This window comes from Podarcis vaucheri (assembly GCF_965113315.1).
Source record: "Podarcis vaucheri genome assembly, chromosome: 3".
In the NCBI taxonomy this organism is placed as follows: Eukaryota; Metazoa; Chordata; class Lepidosauria; order Squamata; family Lacertidae; genus Podarcis; species Podarcis vaucheri.
In genome coordinates this window covers 91,429,630-91,457,518 of record NC_138761.1, presented here as the reverse complement: position 1 = coordinate 91,457,518, position 27,889 = coordinate 91,429,630, and the positions used below count along the sequence as shown (strand labels likewise).

The 27,889-nt window shown below is 41.1% G+C and overlaps 1 protein-coding gene across 11 annotated transcripts in view; it reads right to left on the bottom strand.

Moving 5' to 3' along the window:
* KHDRBS2 (KH RNA binding domain containing, signal transduction associated 2) overlaps positions 1–27,889 on the bottom strand; it is a 431,403-nt gene that overhangs the window by 189,590 nt on the left and 213,924 nt on the right. For all 11 annotated transcript variants that reach the window (XM_082218359.1, XM_082218362.1, XM_082218361.1 and 8 more), the window contains one exon: positions 403–549. In XM_082218359.1, the coding sequence (XP_082074485.1) occupies positions 403–549 (147 nt within the window). The remainder of the gene's footprint in view (positions 1–402; positions 550–27,889) is intronic.

Below are 27,889 nucleotides of genomic sequence, written 5' to 3'. Positions count from 1 at the left end.
CTCCATGTGGACAGCACTAAAACTAAGCAAATAAAGGGGGTGGGGTATTTCAGACAAGAAACACTCATTTCTTCAAAATGCCCCTCTCTGAGATGACATTGCCCTGGAACAATGCACTCTTTGGCCACAGTACTGGATCTATTCTTAAATATCTCTGGATCTGGGTCACCTGTAATTGCAAATAGATCACTCGGAAGTTCATTAAAGAAAATTTGAATGCAGAATGATCAAGGGTTGCTGGAATATGTTATATTGTTTAATTTGCAGCCATGACGGTGCCATGGGGAAGGAAGAGAAACACACGTGTAATGGTGGCTCTGATTTTCAAGTATTGCTCTTTATGCATTTGAACTAATGGCATAATACACACACACATTTGCAACAGCACTACAAGCAACTTACTGGAACGAGGAATTTTTTAATTTCTTCCAAGGCGTGACTCATCCGTGAATAAGCTTCCCCGGGTGGGGCAAACACTTCAATTAATACATGTAGTTCATCACTCAAGTGTGCGTATTTGGCTTCCCCACTCTTCCTTAGTTCTTCTTCCTGTGGAAGAGGGTATTTTTAGAAATAGAAATCTATTCACTTTGCATTGATTTAGCATTTACAGAGAACACGACAAAAGGGCATAATCTAGGCAGGCTTTCAACAAAATGAGGCCCTCCGAGAAACAAAAATACCTGGTATAAATTACTTGATCTGAAAATCACTTTTGAGTGTGTGAGTGGTAAAAAAGGAAGAAGAAAACCTGGCATAATTAACATCTACAAAGAAAGACTTGCTAAATACTTTACAGGAATGTGTTAAAAAATTAATGATGAATGCAATTAAAAGACAGAGTCTTTGCAGATTAGGTTTTCCGGAGCATCTTATACTAAGGATACAATAAAATATGTACTAAAATATGGAGAATCCAGAAAGTCAAAGAAAAAAGGCATCTAAACATCCTGCATGAAGAAAAATCAGACTTTTGTAGTGTTTGGGGTGGATCATAGCAAACAGTTTTAGGGTGTACAAGGGTGAGTCTGCTTAGGTAAGCTACAGTAGGAAACTTGCCCCAAGCTGTTTCTATTAAACATTTTGCTTGACCTAAAGCAGGGATTGTCAGACTGGTCCCTACTGTCCACTAGTGGGCATTTCAGGATTCTAGGTGGGTGGGAGGGGGTTCTACGGCACAAGTTGGATCCTCCTTCCATTGAGCACTGGTGGGCGGTAAGGAAATTTTACCATCAAGAAAGATGCATTAGTGGGCAGTAGGTATTAAAAGGTTCACTACCCCTGATCTAAAGTTTATGCATAGAAAAAAAAAATTGGTGCGCAGCTCACTTTTCTGCACTTGGCTTTTCCTATGGCAGTTGTCAAGCCTCTCTACTTGGGTGGAATGATTTGAACAGTGTTTTTCCTTTTCATACAGTAAACAGATGACTAGCACTCTGCTGTCAATAACAGTTTTCAACAGAGACAATTCCTGCACATGAAATCTTGCACATGGCCTACTACACATGGATCTTGGTCTGTATGTTATATAGACAACATGCAACTCCTGCAAGGTTGCTTCAGTTTTAGTCAGATATCGTGTAGTATTAGCAAGGATCTATGCTCTGTATCTAAAACCAAGCTTTGAACAAAGGAAGACCAGGCATTTTTTCACTACAACGTTACAGTTTTATTGGCTATCTCCAGCAACTGCTCTAGAGAAAGCAGTTTAAAATTATATATACACTAAAAAATTGTGAATAATTCACAACAAATTGTTCTTTCTATAAAGCAGGGATTGGTGTGCCTTCTCTACATATCATGGGAACACTTCACAATGATTCCCTGTTACATGAATGCAGTTGAGAACCTCAGGTTTTGAGCAACTCAGGTATCGATCTCTTCAAATGGACTTTGCCCTGAAACATTTTTAGTAACAGATAAATGATGGCAAAACCCAGCACTTACTGACTGACATTCACGTCATGTGGCTTCCCCTCTCTCTCACAACAGAGGTTTTCCAGGGGGAAGGGTACTAGGGCATAGCTGTCAACTTTCAGAGTTGAAAATAAAGGAAAAGCAGCCTGGAAAATAAGGGATCAGCAGCCTCACCAAGGGATCAGCGGCCTCACCTGTCCCGGGGAAAGTCTACGGGATATCTAACAATCCGGGATAGCAGCGGGAAGCAGCGGGAAACGGCGCTGGAATAAGGGAATTTCCCGCAAAAAAAGGGAAGGTTGACAGCTATGTACTAGGGTATGTCCTTTTATTTCTTTCAGTGGCGTAGCGTGGGGGGTGCCAGGGGTGCCGGCCGCACCGGGCGCAACATCTGGGGGGCGTGCTCGCTGCCTCCGGAGTCGCCGAAGAGCCTCGGGCGCAGGCTGTAGCGGAGCCGCATGTCTCGCGGAACCGCCGAGCTGTGCGCGCGTCCGGGCTGAAGGCGCCCGGCAGGCAGCGGCTCTCAGCGCTCGCCGCGGAGGACGCGACAGGCAGCCCCTCTTCACAGCCCCGCCTCCGCCGGTGCTGCTGCAGCTGCTGGGCAGTTGCATTTTCCTCGCCTCTCTGCCCCCCTCCTCCTCCGGGCAAGCGGCGTCGTTTGGGCGGCAGCGCCAGCGGCAACTCGCGGGTTGGGGGGGCGCAAATTACTTGCGTTGCCCCGGGTGCTGAGAACTCACGCTACGCCGCTGATTTCTTTAACCTTTCATCAATTAAAAATCTAAAGTATCAATCCAGTACTGGGGTTCAACGTATCCCAAGATAGCCATACAAATAAAATACCTAGTAGAAGTTAATGGGCACCACACCATTTGCAATTTAAAAGTAATAATCATGCATTCACTGAGTATTTCTCTAAACCAGTAAAACAGGGTCAACTGTGGAAAACTAAACTACGAAAATGATATGTGGAATGCTGCAGCCCAGATATCCTGTAAACCCAATGCCTATTCACCTATTACCTTAATGATGTAGATATGTTTATCCTATTATAATGTCAGTATGTTGTAGAAATCAGTAATCCCCCCCCCCCCGTTAGATGCTAACCTCCACTTAACATTTTGTTTCCTGGTTGGTGAGCGTATCCGCCGCCCCACTTTATCTCTGCTGCCGCCATATAAATCAAAGCTGTTATGTTTTCTTAGCTCAGCATGGTGCGGGAGTAAAAATGACTGGGAAAGACCAAAGTGGCTGCGAGCTCTGCTTCAGGGGGGAGCCCACATGTCCTCGTGGTCCCAGTAAGGCATAGTTTGGGTTACAATGTCATGCAAATGCAGCCAATGTCTAAACCTACATTATGCCTGTGTTAGTACCAGAATACGCCTTTTGGGGAACAAGGAATTAGTCAAACTCTAGTTTGAAAACAATGAGTTATCATAAATCCACTGGTAAATTTTTAACCAAGTCTTTAACCAGTTAAAGATGCCTCATTAAAAAGTTGATTTATTTGAACGGGTCTCCTTTGAGTATGACTAACATTGGATATCACCATATTTATTTTATTTAAAATATTTATTATGTGCTTTTCAATACAATAGCATCCCAGAGTGAGTCATATAAACTGTTGAAATTTAACATGTATGATAAAACAACAGGTATATTTCACATCAATCTCAACAACAAGACGAATACATCAGCGATAGCAAAACAGGCACTAACATATAGCAAATAGCTGATGTAGTGTATCTTAGATAGCTGCAGAATATAGCAAAAACATCACCGAGATAAACTGTCAAAATTCTGAGCATTTTGCAATAAACTGCATTAAAGTAAAAAGAACAACTGGAGCAGTATTAGGACAGCATGACCAAAATGTTCACATTGCACATGCATTTAAGTGCCATAATGTATTCATAAAAATGTCTTTATAGAAATCCAAAATGTATTCCTTCTTAATAATGCCTTTGTGAATCTTGAAATGTATTGGTACCAGCTGCAATATAGATGGGATTCATCTGATGCCAAAGAAACTTCAAGGCAACACTTCATCACTTGAGTCATTGCAATTGCTCATTCTGTTCATGGATGAGACAATGCATTGCCAGGCCGGGGTGTGTGTGTGTGTGTGCAGAAAATGTCCGAAAGGTTGATGTTTCTATAATAATAATAATAATAATAATTTATTATTTATACCCCGCCCATCTGGCTGGGCCTCCCCAGCCACTCTGGGCGGCTTCCATAAAAACCAAAAATACAGTAAAATATCACACGTTAAAAACTTCCCTGAACAGGGCTGCCTTAAGATGTCTCCTGAATGTCAGGTAGTTGTTTATCGCTTTGACATCTGCTGGAAGGGCGTTCCACAGGGTTATAAACTCAGGAATAACAACTATTGCTGTGTACAGAGGAGAGTGAGAGAGAGAAAAAACATTGCCCAGAGCTATGCTTATTGCTTCTCATCTTTTGTGTCAGTTGTTCTTCTGCTAGCCTTCATGTGTGACTGAGCTTTCCGAATGATAATGTTATGCTGTGTGTCTGATGAGCCATGTAAAAATTGCGAGTCCTTCAGTCAAGGATCTAGGAACAGTGTAAGAAACTAGATGCTACTACGGTATTTGACTCATCTGTGGGGAACTTCTGCTTCTCTCCCTCCTACCACAGACGTTGCTGAACTACAACTCCCATCAGCCCCAGCAAGTATAGTCAATGGCTAGGGATTATGGGAGCTGTAGTTCAGCAACATCTGGAGGTCCAAATGGCCAAAGGTTTAACTCTTTGTTACTTCAGAAGTGGCCTATTGTTGTATTGTTTTTTTTTTATAATAATTTTTATTGCATTTTTTCCAAATTACAGAAAGAACAAAAGAATGAACAAAATAGAAAAAAGAAAGGAAAAAAAGAACAGAAAATCACAACCATTTCAGGAACTTATTTCAAATTTCCATTGGACTTCCCCACATCTCCCGCATAATGCATTCTTAATAATAAAGTTGTCAGCAAATTATACCCTTATTTCGTGTGTTTCTTTATATTTTCAATTGCAATTTAAGTTTAAATCTCTTATTCTCCATTTACTCTAAAAATATAGCATAATGTCGTTTTTACCCATTTAAACTTTGATTCTTTCATAAATGTTGTCCAATTTCATAGATAATTAAATTTCGTTGCTGGGGCTAACGTTCCAAATCATACGGCATCTTATGATTCATACAACTTATAATACTTTTGCAGATAGTCTTTAAATTTTTTCCAGTCCTCCTCCATTGCCTCTTCTCCCAGGTCTCGGATCCTTGCAGTCATCTCGGCCAGTTCCATGTAGTTCATCAATTGCGTCTGCCAATCCTCCAGTGTGGGCAAATCTTGGGTCTTCCAATGCTTGGCGATAAGAATTCTTGCTGCTGTTGTGGCATACATAAAGAAAGTTCTATCCTGTTTTAACACCTTCTGGCCGACTATGCCCAGAAGGAAGGCCTCTGGTTTCTTGGGAAAGGTGTACTTAAACACCTTTTTTAACTCATTATAGATCATTTCCCAGAAGGCCTTCAATCTTGGACAAGTCCACCAGAGGTGAAAGAATGTCCCCTCAGCTTCCTTACATTTCCAACATTTATTATCGGACAAATGGTATATCTTAGCCAGTTTGACCGGGGTCATGTACCACCTGTATACCATTTTCATAATATTTTCTTTCAGAGCATTACATGCAGTAAATTTCATACCGGTGGTCCATAACCTCTCCCAGTCTTCAGACATGATATTATAACCAATGTCCTGAGCCCATTTTATCATTGCTGATTTAACTATCTCATCCTGGGTGTTCCATTTAAGCAGCAAGTTGTACATTCTCGATAATAACTTGGTCTTTGGTTCTAACAACTCTGTCTCAAGTTTCGATTTTTCCACCTGGAATCCTGTTTTTTTATCTAGCTTAAAAACCTCATTAATTTGGGCATAGTGTAGCCAATTTTGCACCTTATCCTTTAATTTTTCAAAGCTCTGCAACCTCCAATTACCTCCAATGTTTTCTATTATTTCCCAATATTTCGGCCAGTATGCCTCCATATTGGGTGTTTTCCGAGCTTTGGCCTCTATTGGTGAAATCCACCTCGGAGTTTTGCTTTCCAATAAGTCTTTATATTTTTTCCAGACCATATATATTGCTTTTCTGACAATATGGTTTTTAAACATTCCATGTGTTTTCCCCTTGTCATACCACAAATACGCATGCCAACCTAACGAATTGTTGAAGCCTTCCAGATCTAGAACATCAGTGTTTTCTAATAAAATCCAATCTTTCATCCAGCAGAAGGCCGCAGCTTCATAATATAACCTTAAGTCTGGCAGGGCAAACCCCCCTCTCTCCTTTGCATCAGTTAGTATTTTAAACTTTATTCGGGGCTTTTTGCCCTGCCAGACAAACCTAGAAATGTCCTTCTGCCACTTTCCAAAACATTCCACTCTGTCCACAACCTGCAAGGCTTGAAACAAAAACAACATCTTTGGCAAAACGTTCATTTTTATAGCTGCAATTCGGCCTAACAAGGATAGTTTCAATCTTGACCAAATTTCTAGATCTTTTTTAACTTCTGACCAACATTTCTCATAATTATCTTTAAATAGATTCAAATTCTTAGAAGACAGATTAACCCCCAGGTATTTCACTTTTTTAACAATGTTTAGTTCTGTTTCCTTCTGAAACCCCTCTGTTTCAGTAACTGTCAAGTTTTTCCCTAACACCTTAGTTTTTTGTTTGTTCAACTTAAAACCCGCCACCCGACCAAATTTCTGGATCAATTCCAAAACTCTTTTTGTACTAGGTTCTGGCTCCTGTAGTGTTAAAACCAAGTCATCTGCAAATGCTTTCAGTTTATATTGTTTCGCTCCGACCCGTATTCCTTGTACCTGCCGATCCTCCCTTATCATATTCAGCAAAACCTCCAGAACTGAAATAAACAATAAAGGGGATAGGGGGCACCCCTGGCGTGTTCCTTTTTCAATATGAAGTTCTTCTGTCACCACATTGTTCACTATCAACTTAGCTTTTTGTTCTGAATAGATTGCTTCTATTCCATTCTCAAACCCCCTTCCCACTCCCATCCCTTCCAAGTTTTTCTTCATAAATTTCCAAGAAATGTTGTCAAAGGCCTTCTCCGCATCAATAAAAATTAACACTGCTTTGGTGTTAATATTTGTTTGTAAAAGTTCCAGAATATCGATAATGTTCCTGGTGTTATCAAACAAATGTCTGCCTGGGAGAAAGCCTGCTTGGTCCTTATGGATTACTTCATTTAATACTTTTTTAAATCTGTTAGCCAAAATATCCGCAAATATTTTGTAATCCACATTTAGGAGTGAGATGGGACGGTAGTTCTTAAGTTGAGTCTTTTCAGTTTCCACTTTGGGTATCAGTGTGATGAATGCTTCTTTCCACGTATCTGGTGCCCTCCCTCCCCCCATAATCTGGTTGCAAACCTCCATTAATGGTTGTATCAAATAGTCTTTTAACATCCTGTAGTATTTGGAGGTGAGTCCATCAGGGCCTGGAGATTTGCCTAGTTGCATATTCTGAATGGCATCCTCGATTTCCTGTTGTGTTATTTTGCAGTTCAAGATTGATCTTTTCTCTTGGGATAGTTTTGGTAGGCCGTTGTCTTTCAAAAATTGTTCTATCTCAGTTACTTCCTCGGACCCTTGTGTATACAGTTTTTTAAAATATTTCTGGAAACACTTTCTAATTTCTCCCGGTTTCTGAATGTTTTTCCCTTCAACTTCTAAGTTAGTAACATAATTTAATTTTTGTCTCTTTTTCAACTGCCAAGCTAGCAGTTTCCCACATTTATTCGCAGATTCAAAAGATCTTTGTTTCATTTGTTTGATTTTCCATTCCACTTCTTGGTTAATCAATTTCGCATATTGTGACTGGTGAAATTTGATTTCTCTTAAAGTCTCTTTTGATTTTGGATTCAATCTTAATTTTTTCTCTCCATCTCTTATCTTCTCTAATATCTTGTCTTTTTTACCATTCCAAAAATTTTTCTTGATCGTATTCTGTTGTATCAGAAACCCTCTCATAACAGCTTTGCTTGCGTCCCAGATTATTCTTTTTTCCACCGAGGTATTCAAGTTAATTTCAAAATAGTCCTTTAAAGCTTTTTGGGCCTTCTTTACAATCTCTTGATCTCTTAACAGGTTGTCATTCATTTTCCATCTGAAGGAGTCGGCAGTAGTAAATCTCATTTCCATTTTCAAAGCGTTATGGTCGGAGCAAGTCTTTGGGCAGATTTCTATTTTTGTAGTCTTAGGTGCCAGCCCTCTGGTTGCCCAGATTTGGTCGATTCTTGTCCATGACAGGTGGGCCTCAGAAAAGAAGGTTCCTTCTTTACCTAGGGGGTTTCTCGTCCTCCATAAATCAATTAGGTCCATATTGTCAGTTAGTTCAAAGAAAGTTTTTGGTAGTCTTCCATCTTTGGTCAGATTCTGATTCTGTGACTTATCCATAAAAGTAGAGACAACCCCATTCATATCTCCCATCATAATGATGTTGGAATAGTCCAGATAGTCCAGTAGTGTCTCATGCAGCTTCTTATAAAATTCTGATTTCCCCTCATTTGGTGCATAAATTCCTAATATCAAAACTTTCTCTCCTTGAGTCGAAATTTCAATAGCCAGGATTCTTCCTTGTTCATCTTTAAACAAAAATTTTGGTGATAAATTCTCCTTGGCGTAGATCACCACGCCTCTCTTCTTAACTCTATCTGATGAGATGAATTCTTGGCCTAATCTTTTATTTATTAACACCTTCCTGTGTAGCCTGGTCACATGGGTTTCTTGCAAGCAAATTATGTCCAAATTCTCTTTCTTTAGAATATGGAAGATCCTTTTGCGTTTTTCTGGGGAATTCGTGCCATTAATGTTCCAATTATACAGCTGCAGAGACATCCTGTATCAATCTGTTGTTACTCTTATTGGGCGTCTTCTTTTTTGTCCAAATCCGAGGGTGGTAACTCTTTTCCAGACTCTGGTGGTGGCCAAATAGCTGCCACTCCTTTCTGCAAGTCTTCTCCGTGGTCGTGTAGGAACTTCTGGCTGTCCTCTTTCGTTTTGATTTTTATCTTCTTTCCTTTGTATTTGAATGAGAGGCCTTGTGGAAACTCCCACCTGTATGGTATTCCGTTACCTCTCAAAAGTCCAGCTAGGTCAGTGTAGTTAGATCTGAGATCCAGTAATTGTTTAGGAATATCCTTGTAGATTTGAGCTCTTCTGTCCTGGATCTCAAGTGCTTTGTTAAAATGTAGGTCAAGTAGCTTGTCTCTCTCCTGCTTAGTCCTTAAGATAATCAAACAGTCTCTAGGTCTGTCCTTCCCAACAGCCCTTCCCAATCTGAATGCAGTTGTTATTTTAAAGTCTGTATCTTCGTTTATACCCCAGAATTTAGAAAATTCTGCTGTTAAAAAGCCAATCAAGTCCTCTTTCTCAATCTCTGGGATAGAGCGTAATCTCAAATTATTTTCCCTGTTTCGCAGTTCCACCAGAGACAGGTAGGCCTGCTGGTCAGTAATATGTTTATGGAGCGGCCTTACCTCTCCTTTCAGTTCTTCCACTTCTTTAGTTGCTGCTTCTGCTTTTTCATTCGCAGCCTCGGCCAATTTTCGATTTTCAGATGCAGCGTCCTTTAGATTTCCAATATCTTGTGAATGCTTAGCCACCTGTTCAGAGAGTTTGGTAATTGAAGATGTGGCTAAGTCAATTTTTGCAGTTTGATCATCCACTTTTTTATTCAAAATTGCAAATTGTTGTAACATTTCCTCTAGGAGAGTGTTAGATCCCCCAGCTGCCATATCTTCACTTGTTAACTGTTCAGCTTCTTCAGCTGGGGTTGTTGGTGATGGTACAGCCTGTAGAACCGCAGGGACTGAAGATCTGCGAGCCTGGGAAACCAAAGTTGTTTGTACCAATTTGCCTTTCCCTGCTTTCGACGCAGCTCTTGTTTTTACTCGGTCGCTCATTCCACACCTGTCTTTGGATTCAAGGTCAAACTGTCAAAAGTTCCATGGGAAAGACAGGCCTCAGAGTGAATAACCAGACCACAGAGAGACAAAACAAAGTTGGTTCTCAGGAAATTGTAAATCCCAAACTCCACTAGAGGGAGTATTGTTCAGTTCGTGAAAGAAGAAACAAAGTTTCAGTCGCCATTAAAGTTCCTGCAGTTAAATAAATTAACCATAGTCTTTAGAGAAGACCTTTTCCCTCTGGCAGAGCCCTCTCAATATTGTCACAATAGTTTCTTAAAAGGTGCAAAATACAGTTGCTTAATTGTATCCACCAGTAATGCCTCTAAGTATCCGTTTCAGCTTTGTAAGTGTATCCGCAAAACAACCTTTTGCCCGCTGCAAGTCCGGGACTAGGGGTTTTCAAGTCTTTAAAGTTTTTAAAAGTCCAGCAGAGGAGAAAATCCCCAAACAGAGTAAACACAATAGCAAGAAAATAAAGATAACTTGCCTTTCCCTTCAGTTTCCGACTTCTCCAGACGTATGCTGTCTCTCATTTAAAAACCCTTTTGTACTGCTTCCAGCTTGTCAGTTCCTTTGCCTTTGATCACTAAGCACCACCGGGAGACGGACTTCCTTTTTCTCGTCTCCCGCTTTCAGCCGAATTCATAAATTTGTAATCCAATCTCAAATAAATCTTACTCACGAGTAGTTGATTTGTAATCCAATGTAAAGGAAGAAAGGTCGGCGCTCATCCGTAACAGCCGCGCGGCTTCACTCCCGCAGAAAGAGCGATGAATCCACAGCACCGCTTCCCCTCCGCGCTTCCGGAGCCCCTTACGGGGTCCCTTCTTCGTTTTGGGGGTCGCTCTGGGTGCCCGCCGGATCCCACGGCCACGAGCTCACTCTGCTCGTGGTTTAACTTAATGGGTCGTCGCTTTGCCGTAGCGAACGACCCTTTTCTGCGGAGCCCCTCTTCGCTGCGCAAAGAGGACCGCCATTACTCGTTTCGCGCCGCCTCCGGAAGTCTATTGTTGTATTGTTTGACCACTTGCAGAAAAGTCCTATTTATTCTGTGATATTCTCACACAGAAATCGATAGCTTCAGTTATATACTTCTTAAGTAGCTCCTTTCGGAATAATGAAATGAATCTCAGAGACTTTGATATTGTGTGTGTGCGTGTGAGTGTGTGTAATTTTAGAAAGCCCTTTTTCATTTTATCTTCAGACCCAATGGGAGCTTTCCTGCTTGCAGCGGGGTAGAATTTTGATATAAACAGTGGGGGAGGGAATGGGTTAAAGCCCCCGCCCCACATACTATGGTCCCACTCTAAGTTACCCATAGTTATTTCATGGTTATACCCATGGTTATTTCATAGAAATATCAGTCACACAAGGTTAAACACCATGACAAATGTCACATCTAGCTTGGCTCTTGGAGGCTCCAGATTCGAAGCAGAGACTACTCTAGCAGTTAGGGCTTTGTATAAAAAAAGATTGATAAAACTACTTAACCACTATATATATATTCAGTATCACAAAATATTCTCAGATTCCATCTTTTAGACAAACACTAGTGGCAGGCTGCAAACCATAAAACATTAACAGACACTTGTGGTGACAAAATATTTTGAATTCATATTTTGAAGCATGAAGCAATATTAGTAAAAATGCCTAAGACTTGTCAAAGAAAAATCTACCTCTTGTTGAGGAAATGCTTTTCCTGTAATCTAAAACATGCATATGCTGTGCTATCTGGGTAATGTACAGAAGAAGAAGAAATTGAATACCAATATGTTACATGATTAGTGTTTCCATACTAATCATATTGGCTTTTACCTGCAGTGTCACAAAACACTGGCATCATAAGCACTTAGGCACTCGCATAGCAAGCCATAAGATGAGGCTGAAATTGCTTTTCAAATACTTTTCAACTTCCAGCCACAATTACTTTTAAATGAAATGATGGTCCCATCACTGCAAATCAAATCAAACAAAATTTTGCAATAGTTCTCTGGAGAACCTTTACTTCTCTTTTCACCTTACTTTAACTTAAATCAAATGAATATAAACTAACTTTTCACAATGTTTAAAATATAATTTATCTTTAAAAACAAAATAACAACTCATATCTTCCTAATTAATAGTAAGCCAGATGTTATATCATTCCCATTGTTTTCATATTTTCAGCTACCCCAGACTGAATTTCATTTGGATTACTTTCACTAAATATGGTCAGCATTAAAAAGAAAAATGCATATATAATTTAACATTATTAATATTTGTGCATCTGTTTCTCATGCTTCCTTGTAAATAAATGAATAGTTTATCCACTGAAAAAGAAACTTTGTCTTCATTATATATCTCTTAATTGGTTTCTATCTTTTTTTCTTAAGTAGTTATGTAGAAATTCAGACTACAAAATAATGGTAAAATATCTGTCTGTGGCTTTGGAAACCATGCTATTTCCCTTTTTAGAGGCAATTAGTAAAAATAAATAAATCTTCAAAGCAAAGGTTGCATATCATCTTGCTTTTAAAAAAAGAAAATCTAGATCCTAGAACTAAAGCAGAAAATATCTGCACTACAAATGAATGAACATGGAAAATTCCAACTGCATTAGTCTTCCTAATACATTTATACTAATACCCAATTCATCATAAATTCCATTGTGCAATTACTTTATCAGAATAGTGCAAATTACTGCATATGAAAAATTGAAGTTCCCATCCTGTTCAGATAAAATTATACAGTCTTTATAAATAACTGTATAAATTTTAAAGGTGCTATTTTCACATGTCCTTTGAGGCAAACTTTAAATAGCATAATAAATTCTAGTTCCTTGCTTAAGTCTTCCCAAACATTCAGTGCAACACTATTTCTTCTACTTTTCTCTGTGGAGCTGGAGGCATCTCTTCCACAGTGCTCTCTATGGCAACTAAACATGAGAGGAGTATCTCAGAAAGAGAATGGCAGATGATGAGAACTATTTTCCAATGGCCACGTCCTTAGAGGGCTGTGGTCTTCATTAGAGAGAGAAAATGTATCCCGAGATACTTTGTGAACGTGCCAGGACTCAGTGGTAGAACACACACTGAAGGTTTGATCCCTGGGATCTCCTAGTAGGGCTGTAGAAGACTCCTCTCTGAAACCATGGGGAGCTGCTGCCAGTCAGTGCAGGGGCAAACGAAGGCTAACCGGCACCTGGGGCAGGGCAAACCACTGGCTGCACACGCGTTGCGCCACTACGTATGACGCATGCATGGCATCGCTACGTACGACACATGCGTGGAGTCACTACGTAGGGCGCATGTGCGGCATTGCTACGTACAGCGTATGCATTGTACGTAGCAGTTTACCACTGGCGCCACCTGAGCGCCGTATAGGCGGTGGTGGAATCCTCTGCTCGCGGCTGTAGTGGTGATGGAGGGATCCCACCGCCATCCGTATGGTGCTCAGGCGGCGCCGGAGGCAAACTATGTACAGCGCATGTGCAGTGTCGCTACATACAGCACATGCGTGCGACACGGCGCATGCGTTGTATGTAGCGGTTTGCCACCAGCGCTGCCTGAGCGCCATATGGACGGTGGCGGAATCCTCCACATGCGGCTGCGGTGGCGCGATGGCTGCTCATGCCGCCACGCCCAGGGTTGGCGGGGCGAGCACCCCGCGGGGTGCCTTCTTGTCACCCCTCCAGACATAGCACCGAGGGCTCACTGCCCCCCCTTGCAACACCACTGAGTCAGTGGAGACAGTACTGATCTGACTATACTGAGGCAGCTTCCTATGTTAGTGGATCCGTAGGTAAAGTCTCAGGCCTGGGAAACAAGTGATGCCTTTATTCTGACCTAAATAAAAATGCCAATTCCTAGTGTAAGCTTTATTTTGGTATCCCACCTTCCCAAAGTAGGACATTGCTATGCTGCCACTTTCAGGATTTTTCTTTTTCTTGATCCAAGGTGGCTGTCCGAGAGACCATAACAGCCTCCAATAGTCCAACTCCTGCTCTCACAGTGGCCAACCATATGTCTATGGGAAACCCACAATCAGGACCCCAAAGTGTGTGTGTATATGTATGTGTATGTGAGCCATTATGGGTATAGAGATCAGACACACTTACATTTTATGAAGCTGGTGAAATGGACAGAGATGAGAGGAATCTGAGTAATTTATGTTCTAAGTAGGTATCACAGCTTTGCAGGTTCCAGTGCCATGTAGAAATGATTCAGCTTTATAATACTGAGCACTCTGCAACACAGTTCCAGTTCCAAGTTCTTTTAGGGTCTTGGGCTGCCAAGAGGGGCCCTCCTTAAGTAGCCCCAACTCACCCTCACTGCTGTTGACTCTACCAGTTTCCTTGCTCCTGTCCCTCTGGGCCCAGAAGAAGAAGTCAAGGTTAGTGGACGTTGCTGGTCATTCTCTTTGCTCCTGTAACTGCTTGCTTGGGTGGGTGAGCAGGCAGCCACGTTAAAGCAGCCACAGCAAAGTAGTCACAGGTCAGATAGCTCTGGGGGTTATCAACCCCGATGTTACATTATCCCAGTGGAAAGGGTGATGCGTGCCCCATATCAAAGAGAAGACAAACTGGGAACTAACCCGTCTATCTCCCAACCTTCACAAGGTTCACAAATGCTTTGTGGAGCATATTCTTTTTGCACCCAGGGCCACTTCCAGTGAACATTAAGAGTAAACATTTGCCCAGACCTCAAAACTGGCAAAGGACCCACCACCCCGACATTGCTGCTATTCTTTTTTTTTGCACAAAGAACTCAAGAAGGTCAAGATAAAGCATTCTAGGTCCTGCCTCTTCCAGGTTAAGGAGGCCCACTGTGGATGCCACGTCCAATAGCCCTCACATCCTCAGCCAGCTCTGTCTCCATTCTTTTCCAGCCATGCTTCAAAGGTATGGGGGATGGGCGGAGCAAAGAGTACTCTGCGCAATGATGCCACATTGGCAATGCTATTCTTCTAAGTTAAGACCATCATGCTGTCAGGCTGCTGCCAGCGACTCCCGGCTGGTTGCCCAGGAACGTACAAAGACAAGGAAATGTTTCTTACCGTCCACTTTTTATTCAGTATTTACAGAGAGGCTGTAGAACCCAGCCTCTTGGATGGTGTTGTCCCGAGTGAATCTCCAGCTCCCGTCTCTCCCACTTCCTCATCCGTCATTCTCATCGTCTCTCCTATGGGTGCTGCTACATGGCCTCTATCTTTGAGCTCTTTGCTCTCCTACTTTCAAGGCTCGCCAGGTTCTGGGAGTGGAGGGGGGTCTGGAATGCTTTCTAAAGACACTGTGTCTGTCAGCTGTCACCCCCTGGTGCTTCCTCCTCATCCCCCTCCTCCCCCATTATTTTCTAACTTTCCCCCTCATCTGCCTCTGAGTTGTGACCTCCCTCAAACCCCTGTTGCAAATCTAAACTGTCTTCCTCTTCCTCCTCCCTGGAAGGGTCAAGCTGGTTCCTCCTCCTCTCCCCAGTCCCTGACACATGTGCAGGAAACTACTGAATATACCATGCACTCTTCATGGGGAACTTGCATAGAGAACATACCAAGGAGGCCCCAGAGAGCTGCCACAAGTTAGAGCTAGCAGTACTGGACTACATGGGCAGATAGTGTGACCTGCTGGAAGGCAGCTGCCTCTGAACAGTTAGTTCTGCTGCAATAGCCCAAAGAGAAATGAAAATGTTCTGAGCTTAAAAGGCAAATATATGACCTTTGCCTTTTGTATCATGTAATCTAGAATCTCCTTTGCACTATATAGATGGAGGGAGTAAAATACCACGAAGACACATATAAGATGTCTCTTTGTGTTTTTAAAGGCTGGAAGTGTCATGATTAATATAGGTTTTTTTTCCTTCCTAAAGGTGAGTCCACCAATACTGAGAGTTAGCCTTTTGAAAATAATGTGTATTTTTTTTTAAGGAGCACTATTCAAGCATTCACAATTGTCCAGTCTATCAACTGATGAGAAGGTCATGACCATTTAAATGCATAAAGGTTAAAAGAAAGGGGGGGGGAGAGAGAGAAACCTTTAAACAACTAATATTGCCTGTTAGCAATTTGATCAGAGGAAGTACTTGAAAAGAAAGAACCAATAAGCTGCAGCAGGAAGGGAGAAGGAACTACACTGCCCACTTTTAGACCACTGTGTGTTATAGGAATAGAAGTCGAGAAAGTGCTGTGTGTAGATTATCAAGATTAAATGCCCCTTCACAGTAACAATGGTTATTGCTGCATGAAGGAAAATTATTTCTATAATTATTACAAAATAAAAACCTTTTGGCCCAATCCAGAGTTCCCCAGGTACAACAACAGGTTGCTAATGCTACCTCCAAAACAAGAAGAAGGAAGGCAAAACCTCAAAAAAATTGCCCCCAGAGCAACCTCTATGAAGAGTAATAGTCTTAATGGGGGGGGGGGTGGCGGCTAAGCATGCTTTAGTTGATAATCTTCCTCAAAGGCAGAAGATTAAGATTATTCTAACAAGGCAACATCTCTCCTTTAAGACAGTGCCTTGAGTTGTTGTTTAGTCGTTCGGTTATGTCTGACTCTTCGTGACCCCGTGGACCAGAGCACGCCAGGCACTCCTGTCTTCCACTGCCTCCCGCAGTTTGGTCAAACTCCTTCATGGATCACTGCCTTTTTGTGGCAAAGGGACTTGAATAACTCAGAGAAGCTATGAGCTATGCCGTGCAGGGCCACCCAAGACAGACAAGTCATAGTGGAGAGTTTTGACTAAACGTGATCTACCTGGAGCAGGAACCGGCAAGCCACTCCAGTATCCCTGCCAAGAAAACTCCATGGACAAAAACAACAGTGCCTTGAGAGAAGAACCTCAATCTTGTGCCCCTAATGAAAGTTGCAAGCAACAAAAATGCACTTGGCATTTTTGATCCAGTAAAGTCCCTTCATTCAGTATGGCACCCATGTTTGTTTGCCCAAAGAATGCTATTGTCAGTAGTGTCTGAGCCTTTCCACAACGTTTCTGCCACAAGCAACATTAGTGTGTCGGGCTGCTCAGTGTTTCCTCCCTTCCACGTAGAGCAAGATGGGACCAATAATGAGTGAAGTGGGCTTGTAACTTTTACTGTTCAAAGAATTCATCTTTTTGATGTTTTGCATCCTTTATGGTCTTTTGTTGCTGCTCCTTTTTTGTCCTTCCAAAGTTAGTTCCAAACCCTGCAGGGTTGGGAAGAAAAGGGAGAGATTCCAGGCAGTTTCTTCCCTCTGGCAATGCTAATAATCTGTTGAGAACAAGGGAACACCACCATGCATTTGTGATTCTTTCTCTTCCCTATCACTGCTCTCCCCACACACTTTATAAACAGTTGATTTGGCAATCATCCATCTGAAGCACATGCACGGAGTTCAGGAATCATGGACACCCACTCACACACCAGCCATGCTTCAATACTGGTCTCCTATGGAGGGCTTCTCAATGCCCAAGGCACGTTGAATCGAGACCTGAAAGTGATGCCTTTACGACTGAAATTGGTAGGAGGCGTGTTTCATGAAAAGTTCCACACCGATCCATCCTTGAAATGCACCCCCTCCAGTTTTAGTAATTGTTCAGGATGGGGAAAATGGAGCAAAAGTATTTGCCCACTCAGAAAGGTGGCTCCATAACATCTGGTTGTATGGATCGTGTAGACATACCCACTTCTCTTAATGGCACCAAAGCAGCTGCTGAAGAGGCCAGTGAACAGGAATGAACAAAAAGAGGTAAGGTTTTCAGGGTTTGCTGTCTCCTGAAAATGCTCAAACCAATGTTCACCCATGAAAACTGTTGTTGCTACAACTTTATTGAGTCTGATCATATGGCTAAGACTGCTTAATGGAGAAGAGGTTTCATGACTGGCTTAATGGCCAGTGACCAGAGGTGGCTTCCATTGCCAGTTGCTTGAGAGCTTGACCTTGAAGAGGAAGTACTCCATTTGAATTGAATGAGGCAAGGGTGATTCCAGACAAGCCCAGCTGCTATACAGAGGTTGCAAGTGTTGCAACCTTATCACTATTTATAGCTCTAATATCACTGATGTGGAAAAAGGAGTAAGAGATTATCTAACAGACCAAATTAATTTGAAATGTGGCCTGTGAATGTTATTAAATCCAAGACAGCTTTTTTGCAAGAAATTGACTGTTTAACATTTTTTGATATAAAAAGACTGAAACTTGAAATAAAAACCACTTGTCAGCTCCTTATGAATCATTTAGTGATACCCAGCTTCTATTAAGTGAAAATTAATGTTATGCCTCATATTAGTTCCCCCTTTGTGAAGAGAAGTCTCCTTTGTATGGTTAGTTACACCGACATAGATTGCCAAAATAGAGCCCTAGGCAAACAGCTTGATGAGAAATTAGTGCACATGTGTAACAAATTAAGATGCAGTTTATCCTAGAATGTTTAATAGCAGTCTGTTTGAAATCAAAGCATGCCTCCTACAAATGTCCGGTTCTTGTTTTGGGGCTATGGGTGGGAGTTGTTGCCATTTAATAGCTGTTCTGATTATATTTTGTTTTGATATGCTGTAACCTTCCTTGGGACTGTTGGATGAAGGGAATGTAAGAAATACAGGAAGTAAATAAACAGACAGACAGTAGTGATGTAACTGATGTTCCGTATATGGATTTGTCTGGCTCATATTATTCAACCGCCTTATGAATCAAGTGCTGTTTCCTCAGACTTCTGCAGCTTGGGATGTTAAATGAGATTCTATGCATGGGCAGGCAGTGTTCAAAAGACACTCCCTGCCCGTCACAAGCTACTATGCAGGCACTTGCAAAGTGTGTTATTTTTAATGCCAAGTCCTTACTTCTGAGGAATCTTTCATTAATTTCTGTGAAACTATTTGAGGTCCCCCCCCCCACAAGAACAATATACTATGCTGCACACATATCATAACCTGGGGGAGTTGCACAAGCCATGCCTGGGACCCCAGACAAAACTATAATTCTGAGGGGCAAATGTGATAATATGCACCTGTGCACATGTATCAAAATTACAAAGTTGAATAAAAGTCTCAGAAAACAGATGAACTTTTTTCAGAATCATTGCTGAGAAAATTCATAAATACCAAGCTGATTCTGAATTGAGCCTTGGGCATTTTGCTACATGCACACAAAGAGACTGAAAGGAGCACTAGAAATTCTTCAAATCATTGTGGAATTCAAATACAAAAACCATGTTCTTCACTTACCCTGAACTGCAAAGGTTGGGGTGAATTCTGCATAGAGACGTTTTAGTACAGGACCTTACCTCTACTTTGTTTCTAAGCTTCAGCTGCACTCTACATCATTGCTGGCTAGTTACATTGGCTATGGCTGATGTCAAAAGGCCAGTTTGAGCCAAGACTGAAGGCAGACATCTTGCTTCCTTACTACTTTTTATTTCTTTCCCACCTGAAATACATGGTAGGAATCAGAACCAAATGTTCTGCAGGGGTCTACTAATGAATATCCCTGACATGTTGAAAGGGAGGTGGGGCCATGCCCATCAATGCCCAGATCTCCCTTCATGTGGCAGATATCTGTGTGCTTACACCAATACATGTGTATGGCCCCTTAAACCTGCCAGTGTGGGCTGTGGCCACCCCACAAATCAGTATTGGGGTAAAGAGAGGTTGCACAGCCCCACAGTGCCATTACACATGGTTTGAATGTGTGGCTGGGATTGCCTGAACCCCTACCCTACAGTACTGTGTAAACCGTCACATGTGGATTAGAGCCACGTGAATGAGATAGATTTGTCAGGTTTCTGCTGCACCTGACGGCTAAGGACACATCCGAGTGCAATTTTCCTTGCACTCATGAGAAATAGCTAAGGTGAGAAATGGTTTGGGAGGGAACTGTCATGGCAAAGTCTTCCTCTAACAGCAGCCACAAAGAGAAGGTGGGTTCTCTCCCTGGGAGTCAGATTGTGGGTGGAGCCTTGCTTGTTATTTTGCTACTGCAATGGTACCTCGGGTTACAGGCGCTTCAGGTTACAGATTCTGCTAACCCAGAAATAGTACCTCAGGTTAAGAACTTTGCTTCAGAATGAGAACAGAAATCAAGCAGCAGCAGCAGCAGAAGGCCCCATTAGCTAAAGTGGTACCTCAGGTTAAGAACAGTTTCAGGTTAAGAATGGACCTCCAGAACGAATTAAGTTCTTAACCTGAGGTACCACTGTATTAAAATGGCTGAATGTGCAGTAGTTGGGAGTTCTAGGCCTAAGATGTGTTTGAATCCTAAAGCAGTTTTAAGTTTATTTTTTTAGAAGCTGTGTCTATGCTTATTGAATCTCAATTAGAACTGAGTCCTAGCACTATCTTTTTACACAAATGAATCACTGTGTATGAGTTATGCAAGAAAGGGATTGGATGAATTTTGCATACCTTAATCTCTCCCATGTTCTCTGAAGCGAAATGATAACTCACAGACAAATTTCCTGAGAAAGATGCTCATGCCCAAGCATATGTACAACTAATGCTTCATTTTTTTCCCCAGACAAGATGCAAGGGAAGTTAATTTTCCCCCTCCTAGTTATAAATGGCTACAAGCCGAAGTAACAGACTGTGCACATTTTCTTTGAAACTGTTATCGAGGAACCACAAATTACTGCTGATTGTACCATAACTGTGCCAAGATGAAGTTCTAACTATAAAGTGATATTGATCTTGGTTAGATATATGAAGAAGGGATGTTGCAGTACAACAGTAATCAATCAGAAAAATAATCTAGAGGCTAATCAATGTCTCCGAATAAGGGAGCATTAATCCCTGATGGAGATATTACAAATACAATCATATCTAGCTTAGTTATCTAAATTCCACTCACCATCTTCCCTTATTATGTTGATCAAGGAATTGAATTACAGAAGGCTGCAACTAGCTGTTCTTCCAAGCCTGATACCCCTTCCCCACTATTCTATTTAATTGTCTGCACTGTAATTTAATGTAATGCTGTCTCAGTAGTGGCAAGCACAAGAATTTCTTGTAACAGTAACCCATTAAGGCATATTAAAAGTATTTATCATGGTTCTCAGGAGTACAGATAAACACAGCACATGGGGAACTGGGATTTAACATAATTGCTGCAAATATTTCAAAATGGGCTCTTCGGCATTTATCTATATGTAAAACACTGAAAACAACAATAATAAAGCAAAGCACAACAGTATCAAAATCCAGAGTTAATGGAGTTCCATGAAAACAAATAAAACATTTTAGACTAAATCATTGCTCTACAGAAATGCAGATGGGCAAGTAAAATGAACTATGGTTCTCAAAAGACCCATAATACACCAGCATCATAATATGTCAATTGTTTACTTTATTTCACATTTTTGTTCCTAGTATTATCATTCCATTTTTATCTAAACTTTCTATTTTTTCAAATATATGTTGAAAGTTTCATTGTGCCATTCTTCAAAGAAAACTTGATATAGGAAACCGGGCAACTGACTAGCCCCTTTAAGGTCTGACTTCTCCCCATCCATACTTCAAGGCATTTGGTTCAATTACCTTCCATGAAAACTGTGTCCATACTATAATTGGCTGCAAAGCCTTTCTTTCGAGTTCCTACAATGACCCCATTCTCGTTACAGATAACCCTTCATCCACAACAATCTGCAGTATCTAACCAACTCTCTGGCATCTACGTTGTGACACAAATGGATCAGTGAAACAATTCTGTCTCAGATTCTGTCCAATGTAAGGAAATAAAACCTTTTTGAAAAATTAGGCAGCTTTGCATCAACTTGCAATTCACTTATTCCAGAACTTTACTTCTTTACAAAATAAAAACAGGCTACGGGACTAAAAACAAGCACAACATACATGTAAGTAGTTCTCTTTGCTCTGAACCACTTTCTCTTCATCTCTAACATATCAAAGGAAATTTAACCTGCATCTGCAGTAGCCATACTTCTTTATTATTTAATACTTTGCATGCTAAATCCTGGTAGTGAAAACAAATATTGTGGCAGATCCTTAGTTTGCTTGTAAATATTACACAGTAGTAGTATGAAGAAATACAAAAGTCTGTTCTAACATCAGATTTGAAGCAGGAATTAGATGCTTTAGTTATCACCACTGTGTCTCACAAGTAATAACATGAGGCTCTCTTTCAAAGCATCTGTTCCAGGGCTGCTGCAATTATTTGCCAAGTGTTCCCTTAGAACAATGTAATATTTTTTAAAAAAGAACTCGCCCTGGAGTATGCAATTCCTCAGAGAAGGTTAAATTGCCCTCTTGGTTATTCAGTTTTGGAAAATGCCACCACTAATTGCATTCAAATATTATACCACTTCATGAATCATTTCAGCAGGAAACATTTAAAGTGAAGCAGATGGCTTAATCTCTACTACAAATCCAGTATCATCCAGCCCTGCAGCCAGGCCCAGGAGTGAACAACTACACAACAGGGACTGCAGGCTCCCAGAGCTAATAGGCAAAATGGGTAGTTTGCACTTGACCTTCATTCACCCACGCAAGCGACTAGGAACATCTATTATAACAAATTATTTCTGTAGTCAAGGGAGACCATGACTAAACATGAACCTTGCTTCAAGACAAACAACATGGGTACAGAAACACATGTACAAAGCCCTGTATTTTCTAATCCCCAACTAGAGACAACACATCTCGAGGAGTGAAAAAACACCTGCTCCCATAAACACTGGGAGGAATCCTTTAATTTATTTATTTAATCCATTTTCTTTTCACCTGCCTCATAAAAGAAGTAAAGCCTGTTTTGCACTGGAAGCACAAAAGTTGGTATCCAAAAATCAACTCATTTCAACATGCCCAAGGTTGAGGCGCTGGCATAGGGTTATCTCAACCACCCATGCCTTTACAACAGCAAATTTTCATGCCTTTACAGCTGAAAGGGATTTCAACAAGGGTGCGATATGCAGGGATGCAGTGAGCATTCATTGTCTAAAATAAATCAACAGAGACTGTAGTCCTAATTGGTTGTTCAGAACAATGGGTAGTATCTGAGTTCTACTGCAAAAATAAAGAGCTGGCATAAGGGCAAACAGCAATGTACTGCTGACGACCCATGGGAGTAAAAGGATCTTCAGCCGTGGGTCATTGACTCCCTCCAGCTATTTTGTGGCATGGAACCTGCTTAAATCTGCATTTTAAAATCAGCAAAGATGGCCATGTCCCCACTGATTTCAAGCACACCTGGTTCTTGAGAATACGCCTCCCCAGTACAAGATCTCAAGTTTTTTTAAGTGCTCAAAGGAAATATGTGCTCTCTCTTTCTCTCTCTCTCTGAGATTATTTGTGCATCCCTGATGATATGGCATCATAAAAGTCTGCTGTTCAAAGCGCAAAAAAAGCCAAATACATCATGTTCGAGCCTACTGGGGATGTCTAAAGTAGCTTTTTGGATACTGGCCAAAAAGAGGTGTGATTAACTCGTCCCCTTTCTTTTGGCACATCCGGATAATGTTTTATGCTATTCCTGTTCCCATTTATGTCACTTGCTCATTTACGTGTGCTTTCATAACGGTCAATGATTTTAAAGGAAAGTACACTATGGTATTTGCTCACGTTTGTCTCTGTTTTCTACATGGGGAAAGGCATTCCAGATAACTGTTTCAATATAATATCTTCATTTTATATAAATCTCTGATTTTCCTTTCCTTTACAAGCTGATATCTGCTTAGACAAGCTGATATTTTTAATTCTGCTTACTAATTTCACAAGGGTTTTAAAAGGGATGTTTGTTTCAATTATGCATAAAATATAAAAACACAAGAAAAATAAAAACAAAGGGATGTTTTATTGTGTTTTTATATGGGTTGGAAGCCACCCAGAGTGGCTGGGGCAACATGGGTGGGGTATGTATGTATGTATGTATGTATGTATAAATAAATAAATAAATAAATATTATTATTATTACTATTATTATTCCCTTGATGCCTATATCTGCCATGTGGGAAAGCCACACAGTATGAAAGTGTTCTGGATCTTCCCAATCTTTCAAGACTTTAACATTATGCATTATACTTTCTGCAATCAACAGGGTCCTTACATTAGTATATCATAAAGATATCTGTAGATCCTGCAGCGTTTCCCATACATATAGATATCTTAGCTGCTGCCAACAGCCATGTTATAAATTCTTTGGATTGCAGTTGTTGAGCATGATTGTCCCATATATTCAAGAGTGACAGCTGTAGAGTCATTTGTATAGAAGTATTTAGAATAAGAGAAAGCTCCTGATACACACGACATCAAAAGTTTGGTTGTTTTTTGGTTTAATGAGTGGGCACTCCCATCGCAGGTGAAAAAAATGTTCCTCCTGCCCCACAACTGTGCCAACAACATTTCTATGCCATCTTGGAACTTATATGGGGTAACACTGTCAGCGTTCAATGCCACCTAAGTGGAAGTTCTAGTCAACATTCCTTTATATATATTCAGACACAGAGTTATATAGCTTAGAAGATCACATATTGTTCTATTTACTCTCCACTATAGCAATATACTATACTATACTATACTATACTATACTATACTATACTATACTATACTATACTATACCATACTATACTATAGCATTATAGCGCGGGTGGTGCTGTGGGTTAAACCACAGAGCCTAGGACTTGCTGATCAGAAGGTTGGCGGTTCGAATCCCTGCGACGGGGTGAGCTCCTGTTGTTTGGTCCCAGCTCCTGCCAACCTAGCAGTTCGAAAGCACAAAGTGCAAGTAGATAAATAGGTACCGCTCCGGCGGGAAGGTAAACGGCGTTTCCGTGTGCTGCTCTGGTTCGCCAGAAGCGGCTTAGTCATGCTGGCCACATGACCCGGAAGCTGTCTGCGGACAAACGCTGGCTCCCTCGGCCAATAAAGCGAGATGAGCGCCCCAACCCTAGAGTCTGTCATGACTGGACCTAATGGTCAGGTGTCCCTTTACCTATAGCAATATACATACTTGTTTCCAAAAGTTTTCAGACCTGTCAGGAATCCAACTAATAAATCAAGAAATTCCCTGTATATAATAGAAACTACCCAATTTCCAGAAGCACCCTAGTTTAACAATAAAAGTTCAAATTTATTAAGTTCACTATTGGCCTGAGACTTCAAATGTGATTCACTGATAAAGATTTAAATCGGAGAGCCTGCAGCTAATTAAGGTTTTGGTTGCCAGCTATGACCCTACGTTGTTCCAAAGTAATAGGGTTTTTAATACTGTATAAATTCTGCGATCTAAACCTGTCTTTCTTTTCCCATTTCAGCATCATGCTGTGTAACGCCATATCCTTAACTTTGAATGGGATCCCAGTGGAAATAAAGGGAAGCAGATAGGTGGTGTGTGGCATTGCCAATTTCCCTATGTGTTCAACATGCACAATGTAAATGGTTTATGATTTTTTTCATAATAAGAATGTATTTAAATGATAAATTGGAAGGACCCACAATAGTGTTTGATGTAATATTTCTTGCTCTAGAGTCATCCATTTCTTGCACACTTTTGAAATAATAAAACATAGCTGCTTCAATTGAAATACCTCATAACAGAGGCCCAGCTGTTACAGGCCTCTGCCCCCCCCCACCATACTGTTTTCTATAGTAATTTTTCATAGCCAATCAAGTTATTTTCCCTTGAAAAACATATTTATTTATTAAATTTTGCCAAGATTTAAATGTATTTGGGAAAAGATACATGGAGCGCATTAGAAAAAGATTCCCCCAAAAGGCAATACCACCATCTGCATGGCAGATATTCTGCGTAACACTGAGAGGTTCAGTTTAGTCCTTTTTAATCTTTTTGATCAGGGGAGAGGAATTCAGACAATATAATTTATTTAGGCTTTTATGAGCATGCACTCATGGATATTTAAACCCTTTGTTACAGTTAGAGATACACGCCTGTTTTTACAACTCCAGTTAGACTTAAAGCTAAAATACATGATCATTGATATATTTATATTACTGCATAATACAAAAACTCCTTCAAAATCAGGTAATTCCTGTGCCGAGGCCAGTAAGGATTTGCGTGAAGCGCTCAATTAAGATAAAACTGAGCGGCACACTCAAGTTAGCCTTAGACTCACTGAAATTGGTATCTGAAGAAGTGTGCATGCACACGAAAGCTTATACCAAGAACTAACTTAGTTGGTCTTTAAGGTGCTACAGGAAGGAATTTTTTTTTTTATTTTGAAATTGATGGCACAGAATTCGTGGTGATAGGCATGGTGATCCACCACCACCTTACACCATGCTCGTGTGTGTGTGTGTGTGTGTGTGGATTTAGAATCTGCAGCCATGACATTCTTGATGGCTGTAGCAGAAGGTGGTGCATCAGGGAAACCCAGCCTGGTCCCTGAATCAACTTTTTGTGCTGGACAGCAGGGGAAGCTCCCTGTGCCAGTCAGCTCTGGCTGTGAGACCACTGGATCCCAAGGCCACTCAGCCCTTCCCCACCCTTTCAATGACCTGTTTAGGGGCCTTCTGCTGGGCTCCTCTGGCAGGTGGAGACACTGTCAGTGGGCTTCTCACCCTAAGGCCCATGCAGAAGGGGGGACAGCCAGGTACACTTGCCCCAGTCTTCAGAGGGCTAAGTTAGCTGCCGGGGGGGGGGGTGTCTGCCAGGGACTAGCTGCTTTTTTGTTTGAGTTTTTTTATAACTTTATTGCAACAAGACTCCTGCCCCAAACCTCAGTGGAGCTCTGCACATTTAGCAGCCAATGGAACCTCAACCAGCAGAGCTGAGTAGAGAGAGACAACTCTGCCCACTCAATCTAAATCCTCTCCATTCCAGCATTAAAGGTTAGCGGTGAATTGCTCTGTAACCTAAGCATGTGTGAATAACTGCCTGGATCCAACCAAGTGTCAAATATCATGTTTTCTTATACCATATAGCAATGATACCTGTAGGAAACAAAAGTAAAACTCTGCAGAGAGAGGTTACACAGGAATTGGGTTTCTAACAAACTACTACATTAAAGTTGCTCAATTGCAAGTGAATTCTTTGTTCAAAATCCACTAAAGGAAAATACTGATAGGGTTTTAAGTGAAAGGGCTTTGAGGGAAATCTATTTCAGTACAGTACAGCCCAAGAAATGTTCTATCCAACTAAGCCATGTTTTAGGGCTTATGGAATGTACTACTTATTATCGTGTCATGTTTTTGATGAACTCTGAGTTAAAAGTCCCTGCAAACATAAAATATATGATATGTGTTTTCAAAAATGTAATTGATTTTAACTCTATATATATAGTAGATAGGTAGCCGTGTTGGTCTGCCATAGTCAAAATAAAAAAATTCCTTCCAGTAGCACCTTAAAGACCAACTAAGTTAGTTCTTGGTATGAGCTTTCGTGTGCATGCACACTTCTTCAGATACACTGAAACAGAAGTTGCCAGATCCTTAGACTCACGAGCGGCGAGCAATGAGGATATGCATTTGAGTTGTTTTTCTAACAGGATTATTACCACATAGTAAACAAAGGAGTTAGCAGCAAAGTCGGGTTTTTTAAAGAAAAAAATATTGGATGTCTGAATGCAAGTATAGTGTACACACACACACACACACGCGCACACAAGTTGCTGTCACCCAGAATTGTATTGGCTTTATATTGGTTTTTCTCTCTCTCTCTGATTGATTCTGCACAATTAAGGTGGCTAGTTACGCAGTGCCAACGGAGAAAAATCTACTTCATCAGATGCATGACATTTTATCCTGAGTTACAAGCCAATATATGCACTCACTTGACTATACATGACTAAACCATTTCTCACCTCCTCACCCCTTGCCTTCTCCTGTAAGACCTATTGCAGGCGTTAAGAGTCGTCAGCAGGCTCTCCCAGCTATCTGCCTATCTCCCATTCCCACCACCCTTCTGAGTAATACCCCTCCCCACCTTCTCACTATATAGAAGGATCTGGCAACTTCTGTTTCAGTGTATCTGAAGAAGTGTGCATGCACACGAAAGCTCATACCAAGAACTAACTTAGTTGGTCTTTAAGGTGCTACTGGAAGGAATTTTTCT